At 50.0% G+C, this 23,496-nt stretch overlaps 1 protein-coding gene across 3 annotated transcripts; it reads left to right on the forward strand.

Annotated features, from left to right (window-relative positions):
* The first annotated feature begins 12,310 nt into the window (after positions 1-12,310).
* On the forward strand, positions 12,311-23,081 carry TMEM72 (transmembrane protein 72). 3 transcript variants are annotated; one of them, XM_032191680.1, is made up of 5 exons: positions 12,311-12,703; positions 16,004-16,070; positions 16,485-16,556; positions 17,266-17,405; positions 17,582-23,081. In XM_032191680.1, the coding sequence occupies exons 1-5, from the start codon at positions 12,340-12,342 to the stop codon at positions 18,040-18,042; spliced, it is 1,104 nt and encodes a 367-aa protein (XP_032047571.1). In that variant the 5' UTR covers positions 12,311-12,339; the 3' UTR covers positions 18,043-23,081. The 3 variants fall into 3 exon arrangements, with proteins under 3 accessions (XP_032047571.1, XP_032047572.1, XP_032047573.1); XM_032191681.1 differs by lacking the exon at positions 16,485-16,556; XM_032191682.1 differs by lacking the exon at positions 12,311-12,703 and having other exon boundaries at positions 16,046-16,070; positions 16,493-16,556.
* The last annotated feature ends 415 nt before the right edge of the window (positions 23,082-23,496 follow it).

The following is a 23,496-nucleotide window of genomic DNA, read 5'->3' on the forward strand; positions in this document are numbered from 1 at the left end:
CTAATTAACCTTTTATCTCTTAAGCTCTCTGCCCTGTTGCTGGAATCACACCATGAAAACACCACTCTTGATCCTGCACCTGGTTTTCCATCCTTCCCTGTGATCCTAGTTAGCACCTTTGGCTGAGAATCTCAGTTCCCCTCTCCTCCAGACCAGCCCCATGCACTCAGCTTCACCCCAGCCCAACAGCCAGATGCAGAGCTCAGCCTCAGGGCCACTTCACTTTTCAGTCTGAAGGGTTGCACCAACAACTACCAACTATTTGGTTATACTTGAAAATGATTTGACTTGTATATGCGTGATTGCCTGAGAGGTGCTCATGTTGCTGGCAAAAGCAGACAGCAGCAAGCCTACAGCTTGCCCTATGGATGCAGCATTGGAGGCAGGACTCAATTTCTCAACAGGAATGCCTCCAAATCACACTGAACACAAGGATCAGCCCAGGAAGCCAAGCTGCTATACACAAACCATAAACCGTCTGTCAACACGCAGAACTGATCCTGCTCAACTCTCTACATAACCCAGACCCATACTGTTCTGGTGAATCTCCAGAGTTCTGGCAGCATTTCTTGGACTGCCCATCTCCAGCTGGGAATGTACTGAGACCTATATTCTGCTTACAGGCATATTTAAAAAGCAGAAGCTGGAGATACAAGCATCACCCATTTCTAAAGCATTACCTGCACAGATGTACCTACAAGGTAGGAGGACAAGAAACAGCTCCTTGTTCTTTCTACCCAGGTAAGAAATCTGAGCATGTAGGAAGCTTGTGGCTCCCAAAAACCTCCTCAAATGTCAGGTGCAGATGGAGTGGCACAGCACACTGTCTGGTACCTATAAGTAAATGATAAAATGCAGGAAAATCTAGCACTTCAGCAAGAAATTTGGGAACAATTGCATTTTACATTGATTTAAATCAAAGTCCTTATAACTCCTGCCTGAAACACTTTGGAAAATATAGTAAAGTACAGCAGCCATGGGCATGTTTTCCTGCTCCTATACAGAAAAGCTGGTTTAATACATCCTTGAGCACATCAGTTGCATACAGTTAAACAGGTTTAGCTCAGGGCTGCTACAGAATCTGTTCACACAACTAGGGGTGCCTGTCATGGATTTGGGTTATATCTCATTTACACAGCTCTCATCTGGGCTTCAGAGCTCTTTAAACATTATTAATAAGTTTCATGGAAGACAGCAGAGCAGAAGCTCTAGGAGTAGAAAAGACAGCAATATGTTCACTACTTCCAGTCTTGTTACAAACTGTGGTAGATGGCAAAGTTTCCAAATTCCCCTAAAATGTTGGAGTGCTGCAGGGATAACATGATGGATTTCAACTCAAGACACTAAAGAACTATCCAAGAAAACAAAACCTTTGATTTACACTCAAGTAAATCTTCCCTGGGATTTATCTGCCTAGCTCTGAGATAACACGTAGATATTTCTTACACAGCCTAACATAAACAAATCTTCCACACGCAGTGAATAGAAGGGCAGCAAGGAAAGCAGTTTGGGAGCATGCACTTTCCAGGGAACGGAAAAACACTTTGTCATTCACTCCGAGTTTGGCTTTCAGAAGTGCTGCCAGGGCACTGAGTGCTTGATATGCTCAGTCTGCTACCAAGAGCTTCATTTCAGTGTAGAGCTGCCTGCATCTCTGGGCGCTGCCCAAAAGAGAGGTCTGGGCAATGTCACCTCACCCACTTCTGCTCTCCTCCAGCTGAACACGACAGAGCAGCATGAGGGCTCTGGGCTGACAAAACCAACAGGCACTCAGGCCAATACATAAACCAGTGTTTCTGATTCCCAGGGGGATACTAGTCCAGGAAGGGAGACTGGCAGCTTTTCAGCAGTAAGTGAAACAAGCCTTCACAACTGAGCATCACACATCTTCTGCCATCAGCACATCAGCTGCTGTGTTTCATTGAGGTTTCACAGGACAATGCTGCAACATCATAGACTAAGGTGGGACAGGTTCTAATCTGAGCTTCACAAGCCTTACAGATAACATCCCTTTGATCCCTAATTTTGCAAACAGTGAGCCTAACCTGAGCAGTAATTAGCTCCCTGCCAGTCCTGGCTGGACCCAGCTCCTCCTGGCTCTCACTGGCCCACCCCTGCCACAAGGCCACTCACCAGGGCTGAGTTTGAGCACAGCTGAGACCTTGCCTTGCCAGCTGTGAACACACAGGTACTGAGCTGTGTGAGGGAAAAGATCTCAACCCCACAGTTGTCTGCTTCAAAAGTCCTGCTGTGTCTTTTAGTTTTTTTTTCAGCAGCAATGTTTTAGGAACAGCTGAGCACTAGGGTCCCCCTTTTCCTGGAACAGAAAACCAAGCAACCCAGCTAGCACACATAGCTGCTCCTTTATTTGGAAGGACAGTGTTTTGCATTGAGCCACTCCTCAAAGCATGGTGAGAAAAAAAACACTTGAATAACAATTACCACAACAAAAGACTCTTGGAAATAAAAGCAGAACACTTTGCATATATCCTAGATGTTACTTCTGCAGCTGGGGTCTTATGGATTTCTACTCCAGATGTTTTCTTCATGCAAGAAAGCTATTTACTTAAATCTGCTTGGAACATCTCTGGCACCACCTTCCTAAAGGCACAGACCTCTTGTTGGAATAGCCAAATAAAGGCTAAGGAGCCATATGGGTTCTTCAAGCAATTTCCACCCAGCAGACTCCTACCACCAGCAAGTCCATGCCAAGTGCTGTGTGCATATTGCACCATAAACAGTTAGAGATCACAGCTGTGAGTGACAGTCTAATAGTATTTGACATTGACACATCCCAATATCTTTTCTCACTTGGCTACACCAAACTGCCTCACAGAAGTTTGAAGCAATAGCTTATACCCCTGTGAAAACTGGCACAGAACCATGCTGACCATCCCAGGCCATGTGGAAAGCCAAAGGAACCAGGTGAAAGCTCATGCCAGTTATTTTATACCACTGCCCTTCACCTACATACTGGGAGCACACTGGGGGGATGGAGTGGAAGAAGCCATAGGACCAGTCCACTCCCCACTACCACCACCAACCTTAACAGAGAGACCCTGGATCTGGGGAGTTCTCAAACAAGCGCAGCACTGAGTTAGCATGCCTACATTTACACATCCCAGGCGGCCACGCTTCCTGTACTATGAGCTCCACAAGGGGAAGTTAGCTTTTTTTTCTTCATCAATGCCTGGCTCTGCTCCAGGAGCTTTGGGTTTCTGTCCCTGCAGGCACTTCCCTGGGGAAGCTGCTTCCTCACAGTCCATCTTCCTCTCATGCCCAGCCTGTGGGCGAGCAGGGCTCATAGGGACCCCCTCTCACAGGCCAGCCTGGACCCAGAACCACTGCAGCACTCACTCATTTACACACTGCACCCCAAAGTTGCACCAGGGCTTCCCAGCAGCATACAGATGCAGGAAATCAGACTCCCCTCCTCCCAGACAGCATGGCTGACACCTCCACCCCAGCCCCTGACGTTTAGCCAAAAGGCTCATAGGGGAAAAGTTGGAATCCTGTCTCATCATACCCTCCCCCGTATACAAAGTTTCAGTGTGAGAGCAGCAAAATAACCCTGAGAAAAATCTAGTGACTGCATGTGACCCTAACCCTGCAGCACATTACCAACACTTTAATTTACTTCAAGATGAAGTTTTAACAGGTCCTGACCTCCAGCACCCCCAGCCTGGCAGCCTGCTCCACTGTTCATGCAATGCCCACGTGAGCACTCTAACCCTTGATGACAGAAGCACACCAAATTCTTAGAATTGTAAGTTGTCTGTAGACACTTCCAACACCCTCAACTTCCAGCTAATTACCACACACAGAACTCATTGGGAAATACATCCATGACCATCCTTTCAGTGGAAATGTACTTCAAACAAGCCTGTAAGGATCAGCTCTCAGCCTGAAAGCTAGTGTCACTGCAGGAGTCAGCGCAGCAACCAGGGTCACCCCACAGGGTACAACTCACCCAAATCACCCAATCTCAGGACAAAAGCAGGCTACAGCCCAGAGCAGATAGGGGATGCATAAGAAAGGTCACAATCCCCCCAGACCTGCCACAGGGGCTGAGATGTGCCCTGGCTGCCTGCTGGGCTGGCAATGCCAGCAGGTATGGCAGGCCCACTCATTGCTGCAAGCAGAGCCCAGGACAAAGCAGCAGGAGGGTGGGCTGGAGCTGTGCAGCAAAAGGACAGCCCATAGGACACATTGCAGATCCTCTGTACAGAAAGGCTGAATTATGCACTGCTCCCAGGATCCAGGTGACAAAGCTAAAACCTGCCCCTCTGGCAGCAGTGAGACCATGGGAAGGAGGAGCACAGGGCTTCAGGAGAGATACCATTGTGAGATAGGTCAGATATGGAATAAGCCCCTTAACTGATACAACCACTAGTGAGAAAGCAAATGAGCAGAACAGCATTGCTACAAACCTACTTCACTAAATTTAGGGGATCACTACACAATACAGCTGATGAATAAATAGCAAGCAATATCTTTTGTCAAATGAAACATTTACATCTTTTACAGATATTCCTGAAGTACAGATTTGCTTCCATACTGCTACAGGGAAGATAGGGCTCATTTCCATAACCTTCCTTATGTACCTACCCTCCACCCCAACAGCTGTACAGCTTCAGTTCTGCCTAATACCTCTCCAGATTTATTGGATGCCCTGCTATAAGCCTGCTTGTTCCCTGTTACAGTGTTTGGCCATGGGTGAAGTATGTGGGAGGGATCCATAATATTTTTATGACTATTGTATGACCTTCTGTTAGCTTGATAGGATGAGTGTCAGGGCTCTCCCCTAGGAGCAGGGCACACATCCCTTGAAATAGATGCCCATGGAGGGACAGAAAGGTCAAAGCAACAGTGGGGCCTGAACACCAGTAGAAGTTTTAATTATGAATTATGAATGTGGCTACTATACATTGCTATTTTGGGAGCTGATAATTTAACAGGCAACTAAGAAACAGGAGGATCTCCTCAAAAGATAGGGCACTTCCACCTCCTGCCTGTTAAGGGTTGCAAAGTCCTGGATCAGAACCAGTGATTTGTGATGCCTGGTTTATCAAGGTCACAGAGCACCAAACAAAACCTTGTCTCCATTTCTGTTTCTCCTCATGCCAATGAGAAGCTAATCCCCCCCAAGTCCATCTCACCAGCATAGCTTAGGTCACTTAAAAGATATAGTTTTCTGACACTTCACTTTACATTTTGGAAGCTAATGTTGGGTAGCTTCTGACTAGAGCAGGATAGCACATCATTCTCATGTGATGTTACCTTCTTAAAGCTGAGAGTTTTTCAAAGTGCCATGAATCTAAAGTAAGTTTAACTTTTAACTGAAGTTATTCCATTATATAGAGAGCTCAAATTCATTAAAATAATTTCACCTCCCACCTAAGATCTCCCTTTTCTGCCAGACTTTCTGAATGTTTAAAGTTTTCTTTGAATTTTGCACTACAGTTTAAAATCCGGCTTTTAAAATCAAATTTTGTCATAGGCTACAAGAGATTCACAATCCTATCACAACTTATTTCATAACTGCTAGCTGAAAATGCTGGCACACCAACCCATGAAGGTATTAAAGCCACTGAAACAGTGGCAGTAAGCAAAATTTCTATCTGCCGACACTACTTAGATGCAGCCTTCGCAGGCCATGAAAGCAGTACCCTAAGCCTCAGCTCCTCCAGGGGCTCAGATACCCCAACATGAAGGGAAAAGCTCCTCACAGGAGAGCAGAGCCACTGCAGAGTGCTGGGGTTTCATCTGCAGCTGGGGGATCAGCTCCTTTCCTCACCACAGCACCCCACTGGCCCAGCCCAGGCACCCCTCCAAGCACCGCAGGCGAGCTGGCAGCCCCATGGAAAGGGGCTGTAAGCCCTGCTCATGTCCCTCAATTTGCCAGCAAAACACAAAACAAGCCAGGGAGCCCTGCACCACCAAGTCTGGGGGGAAAGTGCTTTTTGTTCTCTTTATAATTAAAGCTCTTCTCATCAGAGGGCACAGGGGCAATTTGCCTCCTCAGCGTGGGGGTTGCTAGCACTCAGCTAATGGGAACAGGCTGCTGACTAATGGGTGGTCTGCAAGCCCTGGCTGTTTGCTTAGGGAGCAATCCCAGCCAGGGCAGGTAAGCAGCACACTGACCTTGCTGCTCAGAGAGCAAAACTCATGAACTGCACAGATCAGCAGCTACACAAAGTCTGCTGAGGATGAGGCTGCTGAGCACAAATTCAGCACAGCCTGCACCCGCAGCACAGGAGGGCAGCTCCAGGCCCCAAAGGCCCCAGCACAGTCCTCACTGCCATGGGACAGCCTGGGACACAGGGGAGTTGACACCAGGCCTATGAAAACCCCATTTGCTCTGTCATAATAGCTGAAGGAATGAGATACACTGAACTTAGCATTCCTAACAAACATAGAAGGAAAAGTCTTTCAGTGGGGACACCAGATCCCACTAGGGTCCCACTGCAGCCTGCCCAAGTCCCAGGCTCCCCACTGAGCCAGGCACAGTGGGGACTCCCACCTGCTGTGCCAGGTGCTCTGACCCTAGGGTAGCACTCTTCTCTAGACAGGACACTCACCTTCAGAGCCAGACATCTCCAGGTCCTACTTGCAAGGCGCTCTTTTGGCATGGGGGGGGGGAAAAAAGAGACTCTTGAGGTGGGCAGTTTGATGGGAACTTCCAGCAGCAAAAAGGAGGCAATGCAGCCATTGTGGGCATACACCCATACCTCCAACCAAGGCATCAAGTGACAGCAGCAGTAGGAAAGCAGGACTTATCCCCTCACATCTCAAAGCCCACTTCCCAAAGAGCGTGCAGTTTAGAGGTACTGCCTCCATGTGAAAAAATCCCAGACATCTCCCAGCAAACCTTACCCACCTCCTGCCATTGATATTTAAGCATCCTGCTGTGCTCCCATAGGCCACCACAACCAGTCAAGCCCACCCTGCACCTGGCTCTCCCAGGTGGAGCCTATCTTGGCTTATAAAATCCTAAACACCATGCCTCCAGGTGTAGTCTGGGAGCCATGAAAAAGGCCAGGGAAGAAACAAATACATGCATGTTAGCTAGCAGATGAGTGATGGTATCTATTTGTGGCCCCAGATCACAGCTTTCAGTATTGGGACAACCCCAAAACAACAAAATTTCTGGAGGGCACAACAGCAAGTTGTACTTGGGCAAGCTGAGGCAGTGCACGTTACAAAATAAAGTTTGTGATCAGATACAAAAACATTGTGCTCAGGCACGTGGTCTGTTTGCATAACCGTGTGCCTGAAATGTTGCTTTTTTCTTAACTGGAACAATCTGTCAAAAGCTTTGTACCACAAAGAAAGTTATTGCTTTGTCCTTTGAATTAATAAGAATGCTTCTCCTTTCTGAACAGTTGCCATCCTGAAAGAAGGCAACGAGCACTGGTTTGTAACATTCCCCAAACAACCAGCAGCGGAGGTGAGGCAGTCCAAGCAAAGAGCTTGTTAACAATCCACAGGCTGAAAGTCATTCATCTTTTTTTTTTTAAAAAAAAAAAAAAAAACAACTGCAGATTATTAGAAAAGCATGTGGTGGAGTTGGAGAAAGATATAAGAAAACTTCATACATCTTTATTCTGTTTTTCACTCCAATTTTGGCTCTAAGGTATGCTATGAGCTGCAGCACAAGCCCAACTGGACCACATTCACGGGAGAAGATCATCTGCTGCTGCCTGTCCATCTGCCACCAGATCGTAGCTGCAAATTTCTGAAAATGAGTATTATTTTCAACACATACTGTGACCATTTTTACCCAAACATTTCCTTTGAGGAAGACAAAGGAGAAAATGAGACAAGTTACTTCCTATTTGGCACCAAAGCCTGTTCAGAAGCCATTCCTCAAAATCAACCCTGCTGCCCAGGGGCAGTCCAGACCTTTGCCATTCTGTTGTTGATGAGCAGCACAGTGCCAGCGAGGGGGTAGGACAACCAGCAGTCACATCATGCTCATGGCAGGCTAGTGAGCAACAACCCCGCCCGATGTTTCATTTGTAATAAGTGTTCCCAATCGAAAGCAAACACTGCCTCACAGTGTGTTTCTAGTAAACGAAAGAAGACAAATGCATACCAGACACGCGGGTGTGGGAGGAAAAAGAATGCACAATCCGCTCCCAACTGTCATCACATCTCCTGCTCGGGCAGCTTCCCCTTCTCAGGGGGCTTGTACTGAGGGAGCAGCAGCAAACCTCCTGGGGACTCACACGAGGAGAGCATCGCTGAGAGCCCTGCATCGAGAAACCTCAGATGTGGCTCTGGGCAGGCCTATGTGGTAGCCAAAACCAAGTAAATCGGTATAAGGCTGTGCCTGCTTAAAGGGAAGACACATGTAGGACTGTGTCAGGTAAAGGTACTCATGTCATCTCAGAGCTCCTCAGTATCCTGCAGTACTCAGTACCCCCACCCGTGGATACTGTGACAAATCTCTTTTAAACCTGTACGCTCGAACCCCTTTGAGACAACCCAGTAAAAGAGGTGATGGGTCCTGCTGTGCTTGTTTGCTTTGCAGCCTTTTGAAGGCAGTGCCAAGTAAGCTGTAGACCCAGAATAAATCCTACCAAACAGGAACATTTACATAAATAACCTCAGCTACACAGCTTGCAAGTCCTCATCCATTTCTTCATCTCTGTAGCCAAAAACATGTGTTTTGTGTTGCCTTACATAAATCTCTCTGGTTATTTATCTGCGCAAACCCTTCTATAAATTGCTCGCTGGGCCCCAAAATGCAGCAAGCAGGCTGTTTGATGTGTGTCTCAAGCACCAGGTGAGTCAATCGCTGCTGCGTACACCTTGTTTGCTCCCACGCAGGGAGAAGTTACCGGTCCCCTTTGCCAGAAAAGAGGGCAAAAAGTCAAACGGTTTTGATGGATGGATAAACGTCTGTGGGCTGAGCCTCCTGCGCAGAGCTTGTTTACACTAAGACTTACTAGTACTCCCTCCTCCTGCTGGCTGATAAAACACTCCTTCTCCATCTATCTTTATGAAATACTGCACATGAATATTTGATGCCTTTGTGAGCTCCTTTTCCACTACTGCATTTCCCCCTGGTGCAATTCCTCTCTGTAGAGGAACAAACAGAGCATCAGGCCCATTCTGTGGTGCCAAGGCTGGGCATCAGCCCTGTTACAGACCCACTCTGCAGAGGAGGATTTTATTCATCAGCATCACAGCACAGCTTTTAGCATTTACCCCATGTTCTGTGAGCAAATCATGTTTATTTAGGTTACAATTTAGCTGAGTAACTTGCCTGACTGGAGGTACCATTGGGATGTGCCGACTTGCTGGCAGGCGTCCCAAATTCATTCGCTGCCCTTGGCTGAGCTGCTCAGGCATTGCTCCGTGCCCCGGCTTCCCTGTGTGGAACAGAGATGTGTCGGAGCAATAACAAAACCAGGAGCATTTCTTCATGTCAGCACAGTGCTCCTGCTGGCAATGCCATCGGGTGTCACATGCAGCACACCGTGGCGTGGCGTGTCACGCTCCCCTAGGGCAAGCAATCCCTTGCCATCACCCTCTCACCCCTCAGGGCTCCTGCAGGGCTGCCAGGCATTGCTGTCTCCCTAGGGGACAGGTCGTCTTAGAGACGTTTCTGCAGGGGGAGCCAGAGGGATGGAGGAGTTGGAAAAAGGGAGATGGAGCCTGTGGCAGCTTGGCCAGTGATCCTTTGGGGGTGGGATCCAGCCATCCTGCATGGCTCGTGGCACTGCCCCAGGGTGGCACCAGGCCCTGGGGCACCACAGGCAGGTCACCTCGTCACACCACCAGGGGTGATGCAGAGGGAAAGCGAACCAGAAACCTTCTTTGATTCCCAGCAGGGACAAATATTTGAAGGTACAGCACCCAAAACCCTGTAGGCAGAGGCCGTGGTGCCCCCAGGCCCCCTGACAGAAGCTCGGCTTGCCGCAGAGCTCTGGCAGCATCGCAGTTTCACAGGCCAAGGTGCCTGCCGATGGCACAGACGCTGAACAGTGGCCTTGGTCACAGAACGCCTGTGTTGGCTGTGCCACTGCTGAATTTCTAAAGCGAAGTGTGGGGTGGGAGAGATGAAGGTGGGGACTAGTATTGCTATGAAACCCTGACATAAAACCCTACAGCTCAACCCATACATCATTGGGAGCAGCCTGTAAATGTGAATCCTGGCTGGCAGCCAGTGTGCAAATGGCAAGCCTATGTGCAAAGAAAGTGGCTTAATGTGCAGTGGGGACCTCTGCTATCAAGCCTCCCAGAACAGGCTGTGCTGGTGCATAGGCTTTGCACTGTTGGTTACAGGTTATTAATCCCCTGTAAGGTCATAAGTTCTCAGTCCTCTTCCGACTGCATAAACTCACTCCTAAAAGCCGCACAGAAAAACCCCCGAATGGCTCAGAGCTTCACTGAGGGTACCATCTCCCCACTGGAAAGGAGGCAGAAGGACCGGAGACACCTCTACTGAGAAAGGTCAGGTTCATGTGAGGATGCTTCACAGGAGAACTAGTTAAAAAATTCCTAAATGGAGGGAAAGAACCGCTAGAGGAAAGTTGGTACAAAGCCACCTGGGGATGCCTGTCCTGCTCACACCATGCCCCCTCCTGGGCACTTGAGTGAAAGAAGCAGTAGTGCACCCCTGAATAGCGAGTGGAGAAGTCACCTGGGCCAGGAGACTCCTCGGGCAGTGGACAAGGACCCTCAGGAAGGCTGATTAAGCCCAATCCCATGACCGAGGTTGGGCAATAGCTAAGGAAATGATGGAAGGTTTAAATTGTTAATGTATTAATATGCCTCTCCCAAATGGATTCTGTTCCTCCATTACCACCCCGCCCACAAATTTGCATTTATTTTAAACCCTGGGGCTTGTTCTTGGCAAGAAAGGAAACCTTGCTGTCGAGGGCACTCAAAGTCATTTTGTTTTGGGGTGAGACCTCCAGGGTGACCGAGCCCAGTGTGCTCCACCATGGGCACTGGCAGCAGGTCTCCTACCAGGGGAGGTGCCAGGGACCACAGAAGGGTGGGCAGGGAGCCCCTCTCTGCAGAGCCAGCGGCTGCTGACACCTCCCTGGGCTGCAGTTTCTTTAAGCCTGGGCTAGTGGCTCTCCACAATCCTGAAAGACTCATTGCCTTCCTATGGTCTATGTACCTAAGCCATTTTCTAGCTTTTGCATTTGTAAATAAACACCTGAAATTCAACACATTGATGTTAAAAACCAAACTAAAGCAATACGAAGACAGCAAAGAAAAAAGGCACCCAAACACTTTGCACAGTCTCAGGGCTTTTAAGCCAGCTTGGTGATTTCTGGAGCCATCGGCAGCAGGAGTGCAGGGGGCATCCCTGAAGGCACTGGGGAGGGAACGGGACACCCCAGCGGGGTCTGCTCAGATTAAGGGGGTGGCACCTCTGGTGTGCCCTTGTTCTGTCCATCCCTTTTGAAAAGGAAGTGCAGGCACACCACTGAGTCATCCATCAGCTGTGAAATCCCTAAAGCCCTACTTCCTTCAAACAGGCGCCATGGTGTGGGCAGAGGGGAGGAAAGGGGAACACCCGCATGTGGGGCCGGTGCTGAGTCTGCACGGGCAGAAGGCAGGGCGAGGGCAAGGGGCTGCAGTGACTGGCCCCGCAGGTGGACTCATTGCCCTGTGAGCCTGCAGCCCCGCAGGAACCAGACGTACGTGCTGCCCACAGGGGCCGGGATGATCTCTGTATGTAGCAAGGGTCTGGAGCTGGCCAGCACTGTCCCATCCCAGTCTTCATGCCAAGGGCTGCCCCTCTCCAGAGGCAGTGTCCTGAAGAGGCGAGCCACGGACCCTGATGCCATCTACTAAAGCCAAAACAAAAAGGCCAGAGTGTACATGCACAGCCCTCCTCCTCTGCCCCCACTCCATGAGTCAGGACACTCGTGGAACCCCACTGCAAATGGCTGTGGGGCTGTTGAACATCTGGGTGACTGCAGTACAGAAATAATGAAGTTTCCAAAAAGACAAATAGACATCTCTCCTGCCATGGCCAGCCTGGCTCTATAGGACCCTTGGGAACAGGTCTGACCTCCTCGTTCCTGTGGTTGCACACCTGCCCTGACACAGCACCACTCACAGGCTGGCAAGCAGCACCCATGGCAGGGGATCAGCAGCAGGAGACAGTGGGGCCAGGGCACCCTGGGAGCCCCACGATCTGCCAGGAGCCTGCTGCTCTCTTGCCAAAAGCAAACACCACCATCCTCACAAATGGTTAACCTGCCAGGAGCCGCACAGCACTAATGACTTCACATGCATGTAATCAGCTTGGGCTTCCAAAGCTGCTGCCTCCAAGCAGGAAAGGCCACGCGTGCACCCTGGGTGCAAATGCTCCGAAAGCCGCACCCCCCCTTACCAATCATTAATCATCCCCGGGCCAGCAACCCCGGCAAGCGAGGAGGAAAAAGCCAAGTGTCCGCAGCCCTGGAAGCAGTGCTGACCGGTTCCCAGTGGTGGCAGCTTGCTCTCCCCCCGGAGGCCCCGTGGAGGTGGCTGGTCCTTCACAAAGGTCACCCTGCCCCGTGCACGGGAGGCTCTGCCTGCAGCTGGGCGCCGCACACGGCAGGAGGTCTGAGGAGGGAGCTTCTGTCTGGCCTGCATCACCGCCTTCATCTCCTCACCATGCGGCACAAGGCGTTTTGGAGTGCCCTGGAATATGCCTGCCGATTGCTGGGCATCTCCACTGCAGCAGGTAGGAGCAAGCTCTCTTTTTCATTGCTGCCTTTTAAGGCACCAAGTAAGTGTCAGAACAAGCTAATGCACAAATTGGAGAGAAAACTAAATGATATGCTTGTAAATGATATGCTTGTAAAAAATAAATTATATACTTGTATGCAGGGGGACAAGCATGATGTGAGTGGGACTGAAAAGCAAAATACCCAGGGCTGCACAAGCCAGGCAGGCTGCTCTGTGGGAGTCAAAAATGCAGGGGGAGCTCCTTGTGCTGGGATTTCTTCTGTGCCCCGGGGCCAGGCAGGATGGAGAGGTCCCAGCCTCGGTGGCACAGCCTCTGCCCTCTCTGCCCGGCTCAGGAAGCAGCTGGGGTCACAGCAGCGGTGCCAGCATCACCATCTCACCCACCGGCTGGATGTGGTGAACAGGCAGGGCAGAGGCTACAGGCACAGTGTGCTGGCTCTGCTGCTGACTAGCTGTCACAGGGCAGGGCAGGCAGCACTCTCTGCCTCAGTTTCCCCATCAGCAAAGCAGGGATCAAAGGGTTTGGTTTGCCTCAAGGCTGGAGGTGTGAGCCAGAGGTTCCTGATGAGAGGTGTCTGGGGTACCTGTGTCAGACTCTGGGAATTTCAGATTTCAGACAGCACAGGGTAGATCACAGCAGGCCTTCCTACCATGGCATTTCCTTTATCAGCTGCACTTTGCTCAAGTCAGGGGCCAAGTAGAAAGCACAAAGGTCTGCTGAAGAGAGCACAGGTTTCCAAGGACAGCTGAAGCCCAGCTGTAATGCTGGAGTCTGTGCTCTGCAGTGTACTTTGGAGGGCTGATAAGAGGTTGAGGTCTGAGTTCTGGAGTTTGTACAAACGCCCAGCAGATAAGTGCACATCATGATGAAGCTGCAACAGACAGGAGCCAGGACACAACTTTAACCAGCAAATGTAAACCTCTCCGTCCCCATCCCCCTCTGGCCCACATGAGCCTCATGTTGGTCATATTCGCTCTTAAAGCTCCTCAGAGAAAACACGAGCTTGCTGCAATCAGAAAACTAAAGCTAGAACACAAAAATTGAAAGTAGCTTAAAATTTGGAAGTGTCTTAATGGAATATAATCTCTCTCATATGTTTTCTCTATTTTCCTCACTGTGCATCATCTACATCTCTCTGTAGTTCTTGAAATGAGCAGTACAGTCCCCTCTCAGCTGAGCCTCCCAGACCACAGACATCACACACCACAGAGTACAGCTGGTCTCTGTACTTTTCCATATCTCCACTCTGATGCATTCCCAGTACCACCTGGTTTTCCCAAAAGGCCAGCAAAGGAATGAGAGGTGCCTGTGTTTTATTCCTGTCTGTCTCAAGGGGGGAAGAAAACAGCTTGATGCAGTGTTTAGTGCCTGATGAGGTGCATGAGGTTTATGCATGAAATGGAAACCATACAGAAAAGAATCCCACAGGCTTTGCTGGAATAAAAGTAATAAAGGGAGAGGAGAGTGCATCAGCCTCACTAATTGATCCTGAGAAGGCCTGGCCAACTCCATAAGCTGCTTGCAAACACTGAAGGTTGCCCACAAAATGTAACCCCCTCTTCCCACAGGACCCTGGAGTGCAATGGGGCTTGTTGTGTGGGAGACATCAGACAGTCCTGCTGTCCATGGCTAGTTAGTGAGGAATAATCAAACAGCCTCACAAATCACTGCCATGTTTGGGGCATATCTGTAATTCAGAGATTTTAGGCCTTGTGATTTCTACATCTAGGGAGAGAGTTCTTACTTATTTCTTAATTCTCAGGCTTTCAACCATTTAATTCCCAATCATGTGCCTTCAGCCACATGGTTTGGAGAAGATCCAAATCAAGGCAGCAACGAGCCCAAACAAGCACCTTGGAAACAACCCTTTGCTTTTGCAGATACTTCACCCAAAGAGCTTTGAGGATAAAGCAGAAGCTGTGCAAGATCAGGAAACCTCCCCAGGCAGAGCAGGGACTCTAGCACAACAGCCAAGCTGTTGAATTCTGTGTTTGTCTGTAGGAAAGGAATGAACGAATGAATTCTGCATTTGTAGGGGAGAGTATAAAAAAGGCTCCTCAATCACAGGGTAGCAAAGGACAATTCTTTGCACATAGGATTACACAGCTTGGTCCCTTCACAGCTCTCCGATGAGGCTGATTTCCCTGCCTCTTCTTGGGGCTGGAGAGGCAGCCTCTGGGGAGAAGGGCAGCACGTGGGTTCCATGTGTTCCCCTGGCATTTCGGGGACCAGCAGCTGCAGGTGGCACCACAGGAACCAACATGATGACAGCATCCTGGTGGGGCTTTGCTTGGCTGGGCCAGAAGCACTGTGTGCTCAGGCACAGACCCTCGGCACTGACCCACCCCATAGGCTGAGGGACCCAGCATCACTGGCACCTGCCTCCCCACTTGTGAGCATGGCCCCTGCTCCATGTGGGGCGAAGGCATAGCTCAGACAGTCAAAGCGAACTGGCTCCTGAGGACGTGGCCAACATGCATTGAGCAGGATCAGTGGTGAACCAGCTCTCTGTAGCTGATACAAGGCACTTCATTTCTGTGCCATTTTGTAAATACTCCTGAAGGATGTTGAAGGAAAGCTTCCATCCCATAAAGCTATTGGCCCCTAACGGCCAGTCCAGGGAAGATTTTAGCCTTGCTAACACTCTTAATCCCCCTTAAAATGACCCCCCAGTGTGCTGTGCTGGCTGGGGCACTGAGGGGATGTTCATTCCTCATTTTTAATCTGCCTGCTCCTGTTATAGCTTTTTCTGTTTGCCTAGCAAAGGATTTTAATGCCATGGCTACGGCCCTTCGTGAATGCAGCTGGCACGTTTCCCCTGACCTGCTGCTGCCCTACAGCCACGTGTGGGGTGCAGCAGGAGAGGTGGGGTGCTGGACTGGTGGGCATGGTGGGGACCTGGGCGCAGATTTCCCCAGCGTAGGAGAAACGTGGGGATGAGATGGATGGATGATGGATGGGGTGGTAGGAGAGAAGTCCCATAGTAGCTGTGCTGGAGCTGGGGGTGGGAGAGACACAGGACACCGTTGCTCACCTCTTGTAGGTGCCAGAAGCTGGTATCCTCAGAGCACCTCTCCCCAGCCCACGCAGCCGCAAGGCTGTCCTGGCAGGAGTGATGCTGGGTTGGGTTCCTGGGCTGCACGTCGAGGCCAGTGTTCGGCTCTGACCCCGGGGTTCGTGTGTCAGCATGAGTCACCAGCGCTGCAGAGAAGAAATTGGGGCATGGATGCTGGCAGCCACCAGGACACCGGAGTCAGGGACTGAACTCAGCATCTTTCCTGCCTTCTCTTCCAGTGCTGATCGGCGTGGGGGTAGAAACTCTGCAGCAAGGGCAGTTCAAAAGCCTGGCTTTCTATCTGCTGTGAGTATTTTTGCCCTTCTAGACAGATCTGGTAGGGGTGCCACACTCAACCCCTCTACCATATGTAGTGTCAAACTAGCCTACAACAGCAGCAGGGAGCAATATCCAAGGCTTTGGGGAATTGAGATCTTTGTTAGGTTTCAGAAGAGTAAGCTGATCCTGTTAGAGAGAGTGATCCTCTCCCCGTGCTACTTCAGACTCAAGCAGGCCAGAAGTGATACTGGCTGCAAGCTGACCCCTCCTGGGTGGAAGGTCTTGGTCTTTCCTCCACAAACCCGGGCAGAGAGCATTCAGAGCCCAGCACACAGTCTGTGTTGTGAACTGGGCGGTAAATCCCAGACCCCTATGCTCCTTCTGCCATCTGCAGAGCATGATCCAGCCCAGCCCTGCCCCCCTGACAGATCCACCTTTCAGTTTTTCAGGGGTTGCAGTCACTGTCTGTGAAGGCTTCTTCTTTATCAGTTTGTTCCTGGAGATGTGTTTCACGTGAGTAGCCTCTGGGCAGTCTTCTCCAGCCTTGGTGGGCCCTCTCTAAGGAAACCCGTCCTTTACAGGCAGCACCAGACCTAGCCAAGCTGCAAGTGCCACACCAAAGGTCCTGCCCCTACTGCCATGGCCAGCACACTCAGGCAGGGGGGAGGTGAGTGGGGGACTTGTCTGCAGCCAATTAAACCTGTGTTTTAACCTGAGTTTGTGCCATAATCCACTGAGCGTCAGCACAACAAACCCTAGTCTGCAGCGTCTCCTTAGCACGCAGTGTGAACTCCTGCAAGGCTCCAGGGTTGAAGAAAGAGACAGATCCCCAGAGCTCCCTTCCAGGGACAGCACAGAAGTTTAAATTAAAATCTAGAAAATACTTATGCACTTCTCAGAGGCTGAGCCCTTCTGCTGTCTTGTAGCATAAACTCAAAAGCCCTGATAGCTAGGAAGCAACACCTTACCAGATAGTAGGCACAAGCGTGCCAAGGAGAGGTCACCTGAGATGCGGACTTCTGGCAGATGAGGCCCCTGGCCTCTGCCCACCACAAGGAGGTCTCAGACTTTACTTACCCTCCCTCACCAACACACCAGTTGCACACCGGTTTCCTGGTGAACTAGAGTAAGGGTCTGAACCTTTAGGTGGGTCATGGTTAGGCCCAAATCTTGTCATGCACTCGGTGCCTTATCCCACAAGGACTTCTGTTTCTCTCCCCAGATATGAGCCCGACTCCCTGGCACACGCCTGCTGGAAGCAAGCTAGGCGCCCGGGGAGCTTCCAGAAATTCCTGGGGTACACACTGCTCTCGGTGGCATGCTTCCTTCATCCCGTCCTCGTCTGGCACGTCACCATACCCGGTGAGAAGCTTGTGCTGGGGTGGGGAGGAGTGCAGATGGAGGAGGAACATGGTCTGTTGGGGGCAGTGGACCAGAGATGGTGGGGATGTGTGGGATGCTGAGCTAGCTGGACCAAACACTGCTTGGCTAGGACTTCACCTTGGGCCAGCCCTCAGCTGCTGTGCCCTTCTCCCCAGGCTCCATGCTGGTGCTCACCGCCCTGGCCTACTTTCTGCTGAGCAAGAGGAGCAAGAGCCCGGAGCACAAAGAGGCACATCCCCAGGCAGGCCAATATGTGGATCCTACAGCCACCACAGCAGCCTCCACCATTGCTGGTGACACCGAGCAGACATACACGTTCCACGGAGCCCAGAGAGAGCAGCACCGCTCGCTGCTGGGACACATGAAGAGCATCCTGAAAGGCAGCAAGGACAGGAGCCTGCCACCAGCAGTCCCTACCCAACCAGAGGCCCCACCAGCTCCTCGCAAGCAAGTTCACTTCCAGGAGAAGGTGGTGCAGATCATCCCCTCTGTCAGTGAGAGCCTGGATGACATGGAGAGCGAGGCTGAGGAGACCACGTCAGACACAGCACCCATCCTCACCCCTCCTGATGCCCCTGTTGTTCTCACTCCCCTCAGCTCCACAGGCCTGTTTTGAGGGCTCACCAGCAGCAAGGATGGGGCAGACACGCTTCTGGTGCTGGTGTCCCTCCTTGGGCAACTGAGGGACCCTGTGCCATGGGCAGCGCTGCCTTGCAAGACAGATCACTGCAGGCACCACCATGAGCCAACCCTGCAGCCACTGAGGAGGATGAGGGGTGGGGGGGTACAGCACCCATGCCCCAGCATGGAGGGGTGGTCATCCCTGCTCCTCTGCCTTCCCTGCCATGGCTGTGACAACCCTCCTCCAAGGGGCTGAAGGGCAAAGTGGTCCTATATCTGGGGATGGATCCATGGTGGTCCCCAGCCCCTGTGACACCATGCCAGGGGACAGGCCATGGGCTCGCAGGGGACAGTAAGGTTTCTCCACCCAGGGAATCTTTCTCCGTGGATTTATACACGGCTCACCTCTGTGTAACAGCACTACATGCCACGGCACAGCAGCAGCTCCTGCCTAACACCATAGCCCTAGCATCTGCCTGTCTCAAGGCAGCAAGAGGTAGCACCATCCTCCCTGAGCAGCCTCTGTGAAGGGCAGCTGTCTTCTGCCTGTCCTCACTGTGCTTGGAGAAGCTTAGGGAAACTTGGAGGCACATCTGGGACTGGCACCTGCTAAGTGTCCTCCCCCAAAACACAGTCTGGGCCCAGCAGAGAAGTCACCTCTGGCCTTGGGGACACCTGCCTGGGGCTTCTTGGTGTCCCCTGCCCAGACAGCACTTGTGAGTTTGAAGAGCTTCGGGATGCTGTAGCAGCTCAAGTTACAAGGTTCAGTGCTGTGTTGTTGGCACAGCAGACTGTGTGCAATTCCCTGTGCATGTTAATTATGGGCCCCAGAGAGCAAAGGCAATAATAAAGTGACAATGCTGCTGCACCGGTCCCCTCTACACCAGCTCTTCCCTGAACTCTTCACCTCTGCCTTAATCCTCCCATATTTTCTGCCCTTTGAGTACCATTTACCTATCATCATGCATTTCTCTCCTGCTCAACCCACCAGGCAGCACCTGTCACCTCTCTGGGGCGCTCCCTTGGCAGCACGGGGGCAGCCAAACCAGGGCTCCTGTCTCTGCTCCTTGCCCCCTGTAGAAAGGGCCCCACAATTTAATCAGTGCCTACAGATACCCTCACCAAGCCCACCTCATCAACGTCAGGCAACTCTTTTGGCTCCACGTGGAGAAGAGCTCAGGCAACTGGGATTGCTCTGACATAGATGTGAGGCCACATTGTCACCTCTGCTGGGACAAATAACCGTGACTGCTCCAAGCCCAGACACAGAGCACTGGGGCGAGCGGTGTTTAGGAGGGAATATCTCTGAGACTTGCTTAGACTGATTGTAAAGCAGAAGCCAGTGGGGCTGGATGTTTTTCTTGGAAATACATTACTTTTTCTTTTTATATGGTCAGATCTCTGAGTCACAATCACCATGTCCATTTAGGAAAGCACTGTATTTTGAAGGGAAGTGGGAAAATGTGAAGTTACAATCAAAAGGCAAATGATAACCCAGTGCTACATTTTAATAAATTCTGATTAAGTTGCTCCTGATTTGGGAGACAGATGGGGAAGAAGGCAGAAGATACTGACTCATAATGTTTGACTGCTTGTGTTTGATAATGAGACTCTGTCCTCAAAAGCAGCTTATGAATGGTCTCATGCACTCAGTTGTTCCTACAGCCAGACATGAACAAAAAACTTGTATCACTGACATTTGAAATGCTAGCTGCTATCAATCTGTTCTATACGTGATGCACAGATTAGAGATCTCTTCCTTCCAGCTGCACAAATTAACCCTCCACCCCAAAATTGCATGCTAGGGAAGAGTCACATACACATCCGCCTTCACGGAGGTTTAGTCTCCTCCTGCACCTGCAATGCTGTCTCCAGAAAATTGCACCAATTCACAGCCTAATGCCACACCACTGATAACAGCAGGCCCAGGACCTATCCACAGCTCCACCCTCAAGCTAGTGTATTCAGCACAGGAAGAAATAAAAATCAAGATGTTTTCTGCCAAAGTAGGTGGTCAAACAACATACCTGCACCAGCAAAGGTCCTAAGCCAGCCATGCTAACAGGGCACCAATCCTTGCCCGCTTTGCCCCAGGAGGCTGTGCTCAGAGCTGACTCTTCGACTCGATCACACATCTACACCAATTCTCATTAGCAGGCTCCACTTCCTGCATCATCCAAGGCTGCTCTTTGACCATTGCATAACTAATTATATAAGCAGAGGCAGGGGTTATCAAAAAGGCAGAGCTCCTCAGAGATCAACCAATCTGCTGATGAGAGAAAGATCACATTCATGCCACTGCCTCTTTAGCCCCGAGCAAAGCACTGGGGCAGCCTGGGTGTGGACAGCCTCTCTGCAGCCAAATTTCACCCATTGGCCCTCACCCAACCAGTCCCACACTTCAGACCTGTGGGGCAGCAGGGGCAGCTGGCCAGGGGAGCAGCAATGGGGTGAGAGTGCCTGTGGCACCCTGAAGTGCATGTGGGGAGCAGATTTCATTGTGCTGTGAAATGTGTATGTAGAGTTTGTAGTCCTTAGTGTCTGCAGAAGCAGGTGCTTTGGTGCTCAGGATTGTCTTTTGAAAGCCAGCAGTAGGTTTCCTTTGGGAAGTGGGGCTGGGGGGAGCTGCCAGTGAGCCAGTTGTTCAGCCTTACTGGGGCCAGCCCTGGGCAGGGTCTTCTTTTCCTATCCCACCACCCTGGTTGCTTTTCTTGCCTGCTCCCTTGTGTTGGCCCGGCTCTTCTCCCACCACACAGCTAGCTGCTCTAGGACAGGAAGGCTGGAAAAACTGCTCGTTCCTTCAGTGTTAAATTGCCCATTAGTTAAGGTCCATCCCTGTCTCACCCTGGAGCAACAGCTCCAGAGTATCACTGCAGAAAGGATGACCCTTCAAAGGTAATCAAGTTGTAGTCCAAAGCAGCGCAGAAGGATGCACTCCCACCCTGTGGGCCAAGCTTCTGCCCTAGGTCACCCTGTCTGTGCATCCCCAGCCCTGTTCCTCACCACCCATCCCACCCGGGTGCTATCTGCCAGCTCCATCAGCTGACAGACCTCATTAGCACAGGGGAAAAATAATTAGGAAAAAGAAAGCAGGTTGCTGTCTTCTGGGATAATGAGCCAAATAAATCCATGGAAAGAAGGGCCAGCCACAAAATGAAGGGGACAGGGGATAAGAGCACTCCTTTCAAAAGCAGCAGACTGTTAGAGCAGCTCAGCTGCTCAAAGAAATGCAGCCTCAGGCGTTCCTTAAAATCCCAGTGCAGAGGAAATTCCTAGCCTCAGGGGGTGTTGGATTACTTTGCAGAGGGCTCCGAGATTATTTGCTAAAGTGTTAGCTTCTCTGTTGGACCCTCTCCCTATGTCTTCCTCTGAGGGGCACCCCAGGGGCTACTGAAAGCACCAGAGGGAGCAGAGAGCTGGAGGTGGGGGAGAGAACTCTATGAAAAACTTGCATAAAGGCAGGGTAATTGCAAGAAAAGAAAGGGGAAGAACGTGACACCATTAATCATGCAGTGCAGCAATACCTGAATTTGAGCTGCCTGAACTGTAGGTCCACGCACCACATGAACATGATTTTTGCATGCATTGTAGTTGGTTCATGATGCAGCTAATCCACTGCAATTAACCCCCTGAGTTAGAGTTGACTGTATAGGGCTGTAAACTCCTACAGATTCATATGCTGAAAGGAAACAAGATGAGTCATCCAAAAGAAATGCATGTGTAAGGTGACACTCTGAAAGGTAATCCTCACAGAAACCATTTCTTCCAAAGTTTCCTCCAAAGATTTTCCTACATGAGTTAACATTTTTCTGCTCTGCTTGTATATGTGCATTGGAAACACCCCACAATGCTATTGAACAGCAAAGCTGGTGGCAGCAAGCACCACTTTTGGCATCAGTGGCATGGGTGGCTCCTGACTCAGTACTGATTCATGCCCACATGCAGGAGAGGGCCTGTCTCCATTCACTTCCCTGAGCTGGGAACAAATGCTGCATGCTCACATACCTGCAGCCCTACCACTCTTTATTCAGCCCTGCACCTTCTCCCATCCTATTCAGGAGTTCCTCCCATGGGCTGGGCCAGAATTGCAGGTCCTGTTCTGGCTGGACTCCTGCATTTTGTGCTGTGCAGGAACTTTACAGGAACCAGAAACAAAGTCCCAAACCTGCCTGGGGTTACTCAGAGCTTTCTGCTCCCTTGTGTGCTTGGTGTGGGGTGGGTAAGAGCCGGAATCTGGCTGCTGTCTGCCATATGTCAGTCTGCATACCACAGGTACGATGACTGCACTTAGGTTATATCCTAGTAAATGATTACAATACCTTTAGGAAACTAAATTCTGAGCAGCTACTCACTCAGCATGTGACTCTACTGGGTCCTGTTTTGAGGCTCTGCGTAAACCACCAGGAACCTGGTTTCCCAACCAAGCTCTTCAGATTACATGCTAAGAGTTGAGAGAACGGAGTCTCTATGGCAGCCCTACCACTGAAAGGCCCATCTGGGAGTGACTTTTTTGGTACCTGAAGGTGTTCAAGCCCTTTGGCAGATCAAGTCCAGAGACACATTGTCTTGGTTTCAAAACCGGAGTAACAATGCCTCCATGTCCCAGGTCTGCATCATCTCCATAACGTAACTGGCAGCCACGAGCTGTTTTGCCTACACATGTCTACAGTGTCTTCTGCAATGCTCTCAAATGAATATTTTTGGTCCTCTATGCCCTGGAAGAAATAATTTTATGCAAATTAAGAGTAATTCTTAAAATTCTAGAAGAAATTTTTGTTTCTTCCCCCACATCTTTGGAAAGCAAGAGAATACTGAATACATACATAATTTTGCCTTGTTATGAATCTTTTACATTCATTTGCTTGCCTTCTTTAATAGGTTCTTAATGATGTGCTTGGAAATATTATTTCAGGATAGTAGATGATGCAGTTTACCAGTTATTACCAGTTTACCTAGTTAGCTAGTCTCTGACTGGACTATTATGTTTAATAACATTTTTAATTATAATTAAAAAATAATAATTTTAAATCATTTTTGATTTTTTTTCTTATACCATTAATTAAATTAATTCTTTTCAGTGTGAAGAAGAGCATGTCTGAATTGACCAAAAGCACACTCCAAGCAAGTGTAATTGTTGGGATAGAGAATTTTTAACAGTTTTAAAACAGTGAGAAGAATAAAGGAATGAACTGTGTAGAGATTAAATTGCTTTACATTTTTTCTGCTGTTTTCAGGCAAAACTCACCTTCCAACTCTTACTTCCTGCTGATGTGCTACAAACCCTGCACCATTATAGAGCAAGGCTGGCTTTTCAGTAGCACTGTGCTAGACCATGTTACTTCCTTCAGCAGCACAGGAAAACAGAAATACAGGCAGATTTGTACAAAAAAAAAAAAAAAAAAAAAAAAAAAAAAAGCCTTTTTGCACAAAACTGAGCTGAAGAAGCTTT

Source organism: Aythya fuligula, chromosome 7 (genome assembly GCF_009819795.1).
Source record: "Aythya fuligula isolate bAytFul2 chromosome 7, bAytFul2.pri, whole genome shotgun sequence".
NCBI classification, from domain to species: domain Eukaryota; kingdom Metazoa; phylum Chordata; class Aves; order Anseriformes; family Anatidae; genus Aythya; species Aythya fuligula.

Coding starts and splice junctions, on each gene's coding strand:
- TMEM72 (XM_032191680.1), top strand. CDS start 12,340: ATGCTCCGAAAGCCGCACCCCCCCTTACCAATCATTAATCATCCCCGG. Junction 12,704..16,003: donor GGGCATCTCCACTGCAGCAG/GTAGGAGCAAGC, acceptor CTTCTCTTCCAG/TGCTGATCGGCGTGGGGGTA. Junction 17,406..17,581: donor CTGGCACGTCACCATACCCG/GTGAGAAGCTTG, acceptor CCTTCTCCCCAG/GCTCCATGCTGGTGCTCACC.